Source organism: Phyllostomus hastatus, unplaced genomic scaffold, assembly GCF_019186645.2.
Source record: "Phyllostomus hastatus isolate PE091 unplaced genomic scaffold, TTU_PhHast_1.1 phas_scaffold_46, whole genome shotgun sequence".
Taxonomy (NCBI): domain Eukaryota; kingdom Metazoa; phylum Chordata; class Mammalia; order Chiroptera; family Phyllostomidae; genus Phyllostomus; species Phyllostomus hastatus.
In genome coordinates this window covers 45853518-45865752 of record NW_025334032.1, presented here as the reverse complement: position 1 = coordinate 45865752, position 12235 = coordinate 45853518, and the positions used below count along the sequence as shown (strand labels likewise).

At 64.6% G+C, this 12235-nt stretch overlaps 1 protein-coding gene across 3 annotated transcripts in view; it reads left to right on the top strand.

The window, feature by feature from the left end:
• DLGAP2 (DLG associated protein 2) overlaps window positions 1-12235 on the top strand; it is a 175937-nt gene that overhangs the window by 24199 nt on the left and 139503 nt on the right. For all 3 annotated transcript variants that reach the window (XM_045821433.1, XM_045821431.1, XM_045821432.1), the window contains exon 2: window positions 9315-9415. In XM_045821433.1, the coding sequence (XP_045677389.1) occupies window positions 9401-9415 (15 nt within the window). In that variant the 5' untranslated portion in view covers window positions 9315-9400. The remainder of the gene's footprint in view (window positions 1-9314; window positions 9416-12235) is intronic.

Sequence of the window (12235 nt, the reverse complement as noted above, 5' to 3'; positions counted from 1 at the left end):
TTTTACTCCCGAGACATATTCTTGTGTGGACGCGTCGCACGGCTCAGCCCTCCCCGTCGGTGGACACAGACGGTTTTGTCTTCCCCACAAAAACCACCGTCGCAACAGCGAGCCCAGCGGGCCGTCCATCTGAGTGGGAGCAGCCGCTGGCCGCGAGGAGCTGCCGGACCCATGGACACGCGTGTGTCTCCGACAGATGCCACGTGTTCGGACTCAGACGGCTGCAGTTTTTCATGTTTCCATGTTTCCGTTGGAATCCAAGATGACCTTGAGGTTGAACATGCTTACGCCATTTTATTGAATACCGGTGCTTACCTGCTGATGAGGTATTAGTTCTGAAATCACCCTTTTGTGTTATTTTCCCATTTTTAAACTTGTGCTTTTCCAGTCCTTTTCGTAGCAAAGGAACCCCAAAAGGCAGTCAGTGGGCGCCCCTGGACTTTCCAAGCAGAGAACTTGTCGGGCAGAGCCGATGTTACTTTTCCTTTCCTATTTTTGTCTAGTTGCATGGCTTAGGATCACTAGCGTGGTGTCAAGTACTGAAATATCATGAATGTCCTGTTTTGTTTTCTTTTTTTGGCATTGTATTACACTGGTATTTTATTTTATTTAAACGATTTTTTACTGTCGACACTACTACCGATGTCCCCCATCTCCCCCGTCCCCTCCTTGTTTTATTTTTGACTCGAATAAAAACGGCCAATCACAGCGTGATCCTTTGCTGCGGACCCAAGGCAAATAAAATTCTATAAATGAGACAAATTTCCCTTGAATCTAAAAACGTCAGGAATGGTGTTGACAGCGACTAAGTACTTATCTAGCACCTATGTGAATAAGTTTCTCCTCATTCCTTAAAACCTTGTGGACAAAATAATAGGTATGCTGACACGGACCGTTTTTCAGTTCAGAGTTTCGCGCTGTGCTCGTCCGCCGCGGGATTCGGTCCGCTAACAATGTGTCGGGGACGTTTGCGTTCCCGTCGACTCCGTGGCGTGTGCTCCACTCCCGTGGTTCACGCTCCCCCCAGAATCACCTTCCACACGGGACCCGGCGCTGCCGTCCTGCCGTGTGGAGGCGTCCCGACCTCCGGCCCCAGACGGCGATCACTGCCATCCTGGGTCCACAGGGACCGGCCCCCACTCCGCTCACCACCCCCCCTTGTACCTGCCACCGGCTCCCCGGGGCTCCTGCGCCCTGCCTCGTTCTCCTCTCGCGGCGCCTGTCTTCCAAGGAGTGTCTTTGTTAACAGCTGCGAGTGGGAAAGCTTTCAGACTCCTCGGGTGACTAAAAATACGAACATTCCCACATACGATCTAATTTTACCGAGCGGGCGCTGGAGCCTCGGCTCCCCGTCACTTCCCCGCAGAACCGCCCGGTGCAGACGATGGAGAGTCTCGTGCCCGGCTGACGGCCGTGCCGTGCCATGCCGTGCCGTCGGGGATCTGCTCGTCCTCCCCGGCCCGTGACTCAGGGTGGGCGGGGGGCTGGCTTCTCTCACTGACACCCCTTGGCCCTCCCAGGCCGCCGCCGAGCTCACATTGCTTTTTTCCCTTTAATTTGGGGGGTTTCCTTCTGTTCGTTCTGTCTTCCTCCCTCGATTCCCTCTGCCTTTCCTTCTCAGAGTCCCGTCAGAAAGCCACCAGGCCCCTGCCTGTCCCCGGAGGTCCCGTTTGCCGAATCCCTGCCTCGCGTGTGGTCCTCCCACAGAGCCCCTCGGTCTGGCGGCTCCTTGCCTCCTCCCAGCGGGGCCCTGCTCCCTCCGCAGTGTGCACGGAGCCCCCAACGCTGCCGGGCAGCCCCTTGGCACCAGAGTGAGGGCGGCAGGCAGGGTGCTTGCTGGGACCACCTGGGGTGACCTGGCAGCGTCTGTCACGCTGGTGGAGCGTGACTTCCTCCAGGGCCGGAGGACTTCTGGTCGCCTGTCGGTCTCTGAGTGATCTCGGCTGGACGGGGGTGTGGTTCCTACTGACCGGGATCGGTCCCTGGTGGTTGAAGTGACTGTAAATCGGCGGCATCGGGGGTGCGCCGCCAGCCGCCCGGGAGGGGGCGCTCGCTGCGTCCGTCGTGGGTGCCGTTTGCTGATGGGACCCTGGGCTGCCCCCACCTGGGGGGCCGGTGGTTTAGTTTGGGGGGCAAATCCTGAGCTCATGCTCCAATTCACCGTTGGATGAGAGTGTTCTCGTCACTGGTGGGGAGTGGGCCACTCTCCCGGGGACCCCAGGGTGAGGGTCCCGGGAGACGCTGGTTGCGTCTCCATCAGTCGATCAGTGCACAGCCTCACTCCGTGTGCGCGTGCGAAAACCCCCTCGTTTGACGCGCGCGAAGGGTTCAGGGCCGCTGAGCGCCGGATGGCCGCACTGCAGCTGCCTCCGGGCCCAGCCGCGCTCGGGCACCTCACTGGCCGGAGGAGCGCGGCCGGTACCGGTACCGGGCCCTCCCAAACGTCGAAGTCGCCGACCACGGCTCGCACGTGCGCAAACTGCGAGAACAGGACGTGGAAAGACGCTGCTTCGCCGTGTGGAGCTGAACCGGGCGGCCCAGCGGGGGACCTGCGTGCTGGGTCAGGCGTGTACCACTCCGCACACGGCTCTGACGCGCGAACTGAGGGGGGGTCTCCGCTGCAGGTGGGCGCTCCCATGCCCCGACACGGAGGACCCGCCGCGCTCTGCCCACTTCCCAGCTCCAGCGTTCCTGGGCGTGGCCCGGGTCTGGGGGGGCGGGGGGTGGGGACTGTTGATCGCCCCGCCCCTCGGCCTCCGCTGACCTCTGCCTCTCGGGGCGGGGGGGGGAACCCTGAGCGTCTCTGTGCGACCGATTGGTCTCTTTCCGGTCCTCCTGCGCTGCTCTCTCAGAAGCCTTTCAGGCGCTGACCCGGCTTGGGGAGGGCGGAGGCACGGGGGCTTCCCTAACTCACCGGCCGGCCGAGGTCAGGCCTGGCCCAGCGCTGCTGCCTAGGGAAAACCCTCGCCCCTGCAGAGGGGGCGTGGAGACTCCCGGCCCCCACCCCATCCTGCAGCTGTGCCCGGGAGCACACCTGGTCCCGCCTCCCTGTGGTCTGCCCCCTGTCCTCTGCCCCCGGGACCCTCCCTGCCCTGGAGGCCCCGTAGCCTCTGCGCTTCCCTCCTAGCCCGGCCCGACCTCAAAGCCCTGCTCGTTCGCCCAGGACACGGTCAGGGCCCTGTGTCCACGTGTCCCCGGAGCCGTCCCCGCGTCTGCAGACGCCGCCTGGACCTCCCCAGTCACAGCAGTCACACCCCCAGTGCCACCTCCTTCTCCGGTGCACTGCTGCTGAGAACCACTCCCTGCAGCGGGAGGGACAGACAAGAGATACTCAGTGAGCTCCGGCAGCGGCACAGACGCGGCAGAGGAGGTCCCGCCGGCCCGAGCTCCCCGTGGACCCTGCGCGGGAAGTCTCCCTCGGTGACTGGTCCGCCAGTGTCACTCTGCTCCGCGTCTCGTCAGCGAGGAGGCAGGTGGCAGAGGGAAGGGCGGGTGTGCGGGGGGTGTCCTGTGTCCTGCGACTCCCCGGCTGTGGTCCCCTGGGGACGTGAACATGGGGCAGGAGCCCCACTCTGCCCGGAGGGCGCCACCCCGAGGCCGTGTGAAGGCGTCGCGTTGCTTATGTTCTCATCCCTGAAGATGCCGGACACTTTGGAGTCACGTTGTCACTGTGAGGCAGCTCACGCCCTCGGGAAGGACGCAGCTCGTCAGGCGGGAGCGCAGGTCGCCGCTCGCCCCCCCCCCCCACTCTGGCTGCTGCCGGCTTCACAGTGCGAGGCTGTGCCCCCCAGGAAACGCCGTTGTCACAAGTTGTCTTCTCCCTTCGTGACACCTCCCCTGAGCCTGTCCTGGCTGTGTCTCAGTCACGGGGACGCGAGGAAGGACGGCTGGCCTCCCTGTCTCCCCTCCTGTCCCCCCACACTCGGTGGGGGGTGGCCCTGGCTCCGGGGAGCTGTGTGGACCGGCACTCACAAAGCTAGGTCACAGTCTTTGCTGGGGACATGTCATTGCAGCTGCCATGCTTTCTCTTCCTCAGCTGCTGACACTGCATTTTCATGTCCTGTTAGACTCCCGCCTTCTCCAAGGAGCTCCTCACCAGAGGACACGCTGACACTGGCCCTTGTGAAGGTGGGGGCCGCCGGCATTGGGGCCGGGGTGGGCCTTCACCTGGGAAGGGGACTGTGGCAGCCAGTGGGTCTGGGGACGGGGCCCCTTCCACCCCACCGAGAGCCTCAGGGGCTGCCCAGGGGGCTCGCCCAGCGTGGATCCGGGCGTGTCCGTGGAGGACGGGGCGGGGGCCTCCCCTGGCCGTGTGCAGTGGCCTGCCCGCTGGGGACCCGCCCTGCCCTGTGCTCTAGACACTCGGCCAGCCCTCCGCCTTGCACAGCGCGGTGACGACGCCTCTTGGAGAGAAGTCACTCATTTACCCAATAATGACATCTGCACCCAGTGCGGAGCCGTGTGGGGCCCTTCACATCCAATTAGGGCTTCTACTTCTGTTTCGTGAGCAGCGCCGACCACACCACGTGGCCCTCGGCCACCGGTTACTATGGAAACACCTGTAATCAAAGTGCACAGAGCGGCTCACACTCGACCGTGTTCACGAGAGGCGCTCTCTCCCCGCTCGAACCTGTGCCCGCTGACCTTCGGACTGGGTTTCACGCCCTCCTTCCGGTCGGCCGCTGCGCTGAGAGTGAGAGTGCAGGTTGTGTCTCGCAGGGCTGTGCAGGGTGCGTGCCTGTGCGTGTCTGTGCGTGTGTCTCTGCGTGTCTGCACGTGCCTGTCTGTGTGTCTGCACATGTCTGTGTGTGTCTTCATGTGTCTGTGTGTGTCTGCGTGTCTGCACATGTCTGTCTGTGTCTTCATGTGTCTGTCCGTGTGTCTGCACGTGTCTGTGTGTCTGTGTGCCTGCACGTCTGTGTGTGCCTGCACGTGTCTGTCTGTGTGTCTGTGTCTGTGTGTCTGCACGTGTCTGTGTGTGTATGTCTGTGTGCGTGTCTGTGGCCCTCCCTGCACGTCCGGCCCTTCCGGTTCCCTTCTCCCGCAGCCGGAGCCCGTCGGCTTGAAAGTGGTTACTTGGTGCCGTCACGCTGGGGAGAAGGTGTAGGGTCCTGGACAAAGTTCCTTCTTCCTGGTGTGAGTTAGGACACGTCTCACCACATGTGTGACTTGACTGGAATCAGCAAAACATCGAGCTGTTTTCACGTGAGCCTCCGCTCCGGGTGGAGAGACCGTGTGGCCGTCCGTCGACAGCCGGCACCCCGGCAGAGGGTGGAAGCACCGTGGTGCCCGCACACGCATGGGCCGTGTTCCACTCTGTGGCCGACGCCGTGGGCGGGGCTGTTCTGCTGCCCGCCCGACTCGCCAGGGGGGTGGTGGGTCCCCGCTCCGTTCGCTGGGCGGGTGGTGGGCTGTGGGCAGGAGCCCTCGCGCAGCCGCCCGCCCATGCCGACCTGGGCGCCTGTGTCTGTGACCTGAGACTGTCCCTCGCGTCCCCCGGCGTCAGTGACTCTCACCACGCTCGACGGTCCCATATTGCTCAGAGTGCACGCTCTACCAAAGTGCTGTTTATGGTCTTCTCAGCCGCTAGTTACGGTGCTGAGCCCAACGCAGAGCAGCTTACGGGGGCACGCCGTCGCCGGCTGCAGGCTCTGGGCGCTGCGGCGAGCGGGAAAGCTCGGACACGAGGCTGTCGGCACCCGGGTTTCACCCGTTGCCCCACCTGCGGGTGTCCAGGAGTGTCCTGCGGGTCTCCAGGCGCGTCCTGCGCGTGAAGCCTCCTGATGCTGTCCATTGTTTCTCTGCGATCTTTCTTGCGTCGCGTGCCACACCACAGCTTTCCAAAACCTTTGTTCTCGAAGCCGATTTGTTCCTGTTTTCCACAGGACGGTCCGCTCTGAAACGGTGTCGTGACTTTCCTGGTTCAGTTCGCTTCCCGATGACCTCTGACACTGAGGGCGTGGCCACGGGCGGCTTCTGAGCAGCGCCGGCCGCAGGCCGTCTCACCGTGTGAACGGGGCCCCGCTCACTCCCGCGGGACGTCTCCAGGGCCCCGGGATGCAGGCGTGTTACTTAGCGACACGTGTTTAGACGTAAGAGCGAACCCTGACGGGGACCTTCGGTCCACAGCGGCGTCTGGACGGGGCCGCCGGACGGGCCGCCCTCTCCCACACGTGAGCACACGGGGCGGGGCGGGCTGGAGCCCTGGGCTTGGACGGCGGCCGAAGGGCAGTGGGGGGCTGCCGCCCACACTCAGGCCCCCACTCTGTGGGGGAGGACGCTGATGTGGTCGCAGTGTGCACGGCGCCTCCACCTCCCGCCCCCCGTCCTGGGCCGCCCGGGGATGCCGCGGGCAGCCAGCGCCACTGAGGGCCGCGGCTTCGTGTTCCTGCCACGCGGGGACCTGACTCAGGCAGCCCTCCTGCCCCCGTGAGGTGCAGTCGGCTTGGGGGCACCGAGGTCACAGGGCACAGGTGGAGGTGGGGCTCAGCCAGGTGCCCGGCACCACAGAGCCGCGGCGTCCAGCCGGCCGGAGGCTCTGGCTCACACCCGAGCCGGCCGGGGTCCCTTCACCCCTCGGCGAGTCCGAGCTGGTTCATTCATGGCCGCCGCCAAACTCCAAGTGGCCGAGGGGTCGCGTTCCGAGAGAACGCCGGCTCGCGGTGCCACCAGACCCCCCCCCACCCGGCGTCAGTCACGGTTCCGCGAGGAAACCGCCCTCGGGGTGCGCGTCCACACCTGCGTCGGCATCGCCGGAGCCAGAGGCCGGGCTGTGCGGGGCTGGCTCACCAGCACGGCTGCAAGTGTGAGCCCTGCCGAGAGGCCGCCCGGCTGGAGGCCGCACAGGATGCGAGCCGTGGGCTCTCCGCCGTGAGGGCCGCCTGGCGGTGTGTTGTGCACCTGTCCTGTGAGAGTCTCGAACGTGGACGGCCGCCTGTGAAGGACGGTGGGCGCGACCCCCCTCCCCCACCTCGCTCCGGCCTGGCCCTCGGATCACGCCGCCATCGCCGGCTCTGGAGAGGGTAGCTGAGCGGTGGAGGGACCGTCCAGGGCAGGAGGGACGGGCAGTGCGTTGGGGAGGGCAGTTCGGCCGCTGGTTTCTGTGGCGGAGGACGGGACGCCCGTGACGTGACATCTCTGTGGAGTCTGTGGCGGCTGCACAGGAGGTGGCGGTCACGGGGCAGGGGTCGAAAAGGAGCCGGACGAATCCACCCCGCACCCTGGCGCCCGGGGCTGCGGAGGGGCCGTGAGACTCCGGAGTCGGCGAAGACGGGCGGCGGCTGGTCCGTCGGAGCACATGCGTGAACCCACGAACCCCTCCCCGGGGAAGCCAGGCCGAGGGCGGGACCGCCGGCCCTGGGGGCTGGGAGAACCCAACGAGGGCGCAACGGCGAAGGGGCTTCTCGCCCGTGGGGGAGCTGCTGCTTGAGACGCGGCGCGGGAGCCTCACCGTGCGCCGGCAGACACGGGCACGCATGGAGGCTGTGCCGGGCGGGGTCACCGCCTGAACCCAGGGCTCGCGGTCGCACGAGCGGCGCTCACGGGAGCCGGGAACGAGAGCACGACCGGGGCCCGTGCCCTGCGTGGAGCCCGCGGCACTCGTGCCAACGGCCACGGCGAAGGCGGCAGGCGGCGACAGAGGGAGAGGAGGTTCAGACCCTGGGGAGCGGAGGCCTGGAGCCGAGGCACAGGCCCCAGTGGGGGCTTTGGAGCTCATCCCCGGAGGGGCCGGCCAAACGCTGGGACGGACGGGCAGCCGAGCAGACGCACCCACTGGGAGTCGTCCCGTCAAAAGCCGGTTCAGCTCCATGAGCACAGGGAGGAACCTTTTCCAGCAGAGGCAAACCCGAGAGTTGGTAATGTGTGATGTGCAAATCGGCAAAACCTTTGGGGCGGCCGTTGGGGCCGCGGGTGTGCGCGTCCCGTGGCCCAGTCGCCCCAGCCTTAGAGCCTGCCCGCGGGGCCCCCGGGAAACGGGGGGAACCCAAGTGCCAGGCGGCGGGGGCTGCAGGCCCACGGTGGGTGTTCGGGACGGAGTTCCGTCCGGCCGAGGGGGGAGGTCTGGCTGTGGGCCGTGCCGGAGCCCGAGGAGCCGTCTGCCTGTCTGGCCGTGCCGCAAACACCCCGTTTGGAGGGACGGCCGCACAGCCGTGTGCTTCCGGTCGCTGGAAACCACGCCTGCTTTCCAGCCCGTGGGTCACGTCAGAACCCGCGTTTGCCCACCGCGCTCGCTCGTGCGAACGAGAACCGGACAAACTTCTCAGGAAGCGGCGGGAACGTGCGCAGGTGGCGCTGAGTGACGGGGGTCACCCCGGCGCGCGGGCAGAGACTGTGGCGGCAAGGCAAGACTTGGGGACGGCGGGGGGCGCAGCACGCCGCCCTTCCCACCTCGGGGAGCATCCGCGTAGTGTAGCCCGGCCGGAGCTCCGGAGGGCCACGCACGGGGCACGCTGCTGCCGCCGAGGCTCAGGGACACGGCGGGGTGGGGGGGGTGGGGGGGCAGCTCCCAGCGCGATGCTGCAGACGAGTCTGTCCAAACCCCGTGTCCCGCTCACCCCCCTCGTCCTGGGGCGGGGGGCGGCGGGGATGTCTGGCACTCGCACGCGGCGGCCAAAAGGGGCAGTGGATTTCCTGGTTTATCGAAGGGTCCGACTACGGCCTCTGTTTTTTTTTAAAGCCACAGTCGGTTTTCTCCAGGTGCAGCCTCGACCGACCGGTCGTGAGCTCCTCCAACTGCCCTCCCGCGTCCCGGCCCTCTGCCCGGTCGGTCCTCTGCAGAGCTGGCCTCTGGTCACACACAGGGCGTCCGCCGGGTTCCACGAGGGGTCCTGGCCTCGAGTCAGGGTGTTTCATTGTTTCTATCGGGCTGCACACTGTGAGGTAGGGGCCCCTGTTCTGAGGTGTTTTCCCCGGCGTGCGTGGTGTTACCTGCCAGGTCCAGACCCCGAGGCCCATCGCCGCCCTCGACGGATTTAACTGTCGCCCAGGGCCATGTTTTCTGTGCACATTTGTGTCTTCCCCTGAGGGAGGTTGCTGACCCTTTTTAAAGATCACCTGTTCCTGCCCCGGCTGCTGTGGCTCAGTGGATTGAGTGCCGGCCTGCAAACCAAACGGTTACTCATTCGATTCCCAGTCAGGGCACACGCCTGGGTTGTGGGCCAGGTCCCCAGCAGGGGCCTGTGAGAGGCAGCCACACATTGACGTGTCTCTCCCTCTCTTTCTCCTTCCCTCCCCTTCTCTTTAAAAATAAATGAATACAATCTTTTAAAAAATAAAATAATCTTTTCCCCATTTCTGTTTGTTCCCTGTCCTAGGCCTTTCCCTGGTCTGAGGCTCGGCCGTAGCTGCCCACGTCCCAGTGGCCGCCAGTGACCGCCCTCGGCCCGCGCCCTCAGCCAGCATGGGGACTGCTCAGGTAGGCTGTCTTCTCCTCCTCCCTTCTGTGGTCCAGTGGTCACTGTGCCGGGGGAGCCGGTGGCCGCAGGGTGAAGCATGGCAGCGAGCACTTGGGGTGGCTTCTGTGGGTGGAGGGGTCACCTGTTGGTGGTTGTGGCTTGGGCTGTGGACTGGGACCTCGGGAACCTGGGGGTCAGTGTCCCAGGTGGTGGCCGCTGCCCAGGCTGGGGGACCGAATGGACCCAACGTCCCGGGCGAGCGCCCCGACGGCACTCTGGGGGTCTCACCGCGCCCCTCAAAGGGCTCCCATGCGGGACCTGCGCTGAGTGTGCCCCCGTGTGCAGGTGGGGGCGCCCCACAGGCTGGCCCGTGTCCTCGGCCGGTACCCCGTCGCCCGCCCCGGTCTGCCTCGTAACAGAGTCAGCGCCTGGACGTTAGAGTTCCAAGTGGGACAGAGCGTGGCAGAAACACACGGCGGAGCGGGTCTGGACGGCCCCTCCCCTGAGCTCCAGCCGGACGCGTCCACCCTCCAGACCCCCCTGGAAAGGCATCTCCCGCACCACTCCTGGGGGGGCCGGGGGCTGTGCACCAGTCCTGGGGAGACCAGCACCCCCCTCACCCCCACTCCCGGGAGCCCCACTTTGAGACGTCCCCTTGGGCCCGTGCTGGCTCCTCGGCGCTCGAACCCAGGACTCACATGCGGGTGCCGACGGCGGGTCGGGAAGCAGGGCCTCACGGTGCCTCGCGGGTCCTCGTTTTGTCTGCGGTGGCGGGGGGTGGGGGGGGCGTTCCCTCGGTCCATCTTCTGCTCACCCTGGACGGAGGCCGTGTCTCCGTGGAATAAATCATCTTCCTCGGAGCCTCTAGCAGCGAACCTTCCTCACACACGTGCACGCCGTCTGCACGGCTAATTTCTGCATCGTGGGTTTCGTGACCAAAGGTTCCCTAACCACTTACATACCGACTGAAGAGTGTTCGGGCATTTAATTTAATTCCCTGTTTTCACACAGCGGATTTTCTTAGGCTCTGAGGTCTGAGGTTACTGACAGACACAGGCAAGAACACCGCAGTGGTCACGGCCCTGGTAACACCCCGCTGTCGTGAGACGTCGTGAAACGCTACGCGTTTAACGACACACGTAAAGAATGAAGGGGGCTTACCGGGGTGAGCTTGTGCAACAGAGTGTGTTCTTGCCTTACTGATTACTCACGAATCGCTGTGTTACCTCCCCTACGGACAACTGTAAACCGACGTCCGCCCCCTCCCCCCCCCGCCCCCGCACCGTCATCTCTTTCTTCCTCTACGTTCTCCAGTTTTGTACGTTGTCACGACTCTGGAGTGTTCACTTCTGCGACCTTTCCAGCATTCGGATTTCAGGGACGGTGCGTGCCCCTCGGGACTGGGGGTCGGTGCCTGGTCCCGTCGGGCCGCTTCCGTCAACCCTGCGGTTCAGACGGGAACCACCGCCGCTTGGCCGGTCCCTTCTGGAGAGCTGGGCTCTGGGTTTTGTGTGGCCGGAGCCTCAAGCCCCTGTTTTCATGCGGTTCCAGAATCCTGGAGAGTCCAGGAGTGGGGCGTTCTCTCAGGGACAGGTTTGTGTGCCCTGCGTGTCTGTGGCACACCGACCTGCTCTGTGTGCCTGTTCCCTTAAATCGTCCTTGGTAAACAGGACGGCCGTTTAGAGGCTCGTCTCCTAGGAGACGGGACTGGCTCTTCTTTTCGGAGATTTGGCCACTCCGTCATTTTGGAACAAACCTTCTTGTGACAGTTGCCACCTGCTGGACTGCTGAGTGCAAGTGGCCCTCGGGGTCCGGCTTCCTTGGGGTCTGCTTGTTGCACCCAGACTTCCGGTCACTTTTTTGCTTTTGAAGATAACCTAAAAAACATAATCTCACTTTCTGAACAGATTAGTGCTTCCCAGAAGCAACAAAATCTTCCCACCTGCCTGTTGTTTCTATGTGTGAAAATCAGTAACAAGTAGTCACCTAGTTATATTTTTCTTGGCATTTCAGTTGTATCCTTCTGAAGACACTTTGTGTGACTTCCTCTCTCCTTTGAGAAAGCGGTGTTGCTTTGTCTGTCTGGGCAGCGCCTGTCGGCACGTGGAGGAAGATGCGCGAGGAAGCTTTTAACCGTGTTCCAGGCGGGACTTTCTGTTTTGCACCGTGTTGCACTTATAACCCCCGACCCTGCCGGGCTGTCAGCGCACGTGTCCGGGACTCGGGCTTATCGTCCTTCCCGAACCCTTGTCCCTCCTCGGGGGCCGTAAATCCACGCTGCCAGCGCCCCCCGGGCATGGGGAGCGCCCCCGGAGAACCCTCTCGGAGGCCCGGCCGAGGCGCGAGTTAACTTCGTGGCGGGACGCAGCCGATCGCCCGCAGCCGTCCGTGGCCTCTGTCCACTCCCGCCCGTGATCCGTGTGCTGGATTCGCTCTCGTGTCCTGTGTGTCAGCGGCACAGGGTCCCGGGCCCGCCCGTGAGGGAGGAGCATCCAGAATCCCTCTTGGCGGGGGCACGGGCAGACGTCACGTGTCGGGGGTGCAGCTGCTGCCCGCCCACGCCGGGGGGGTCTTCCCTCCCAGGGCCTCCCGGCAAGACTGGGAGCTCACCGCACAGCACTTCTCGGACCGGGTGGCTGAGACGTGTGTCCGGCGCGCTGGTCGCCTGTCATTCCCCCAGACTCGCTGCCCGCCCCACGGCTCTGGAGGCCGGACAGCCCAGGTGGAGGCGCCAGCGGGGTGGGCTCCGGCCCCCCCTTGTACGGGCCGTCTTTGCTCAGTCCCTGATGTCTCTCGGCCCCTGCACCCACCTGTCTGCGCCCAGGCCCACCCCCCTTTCT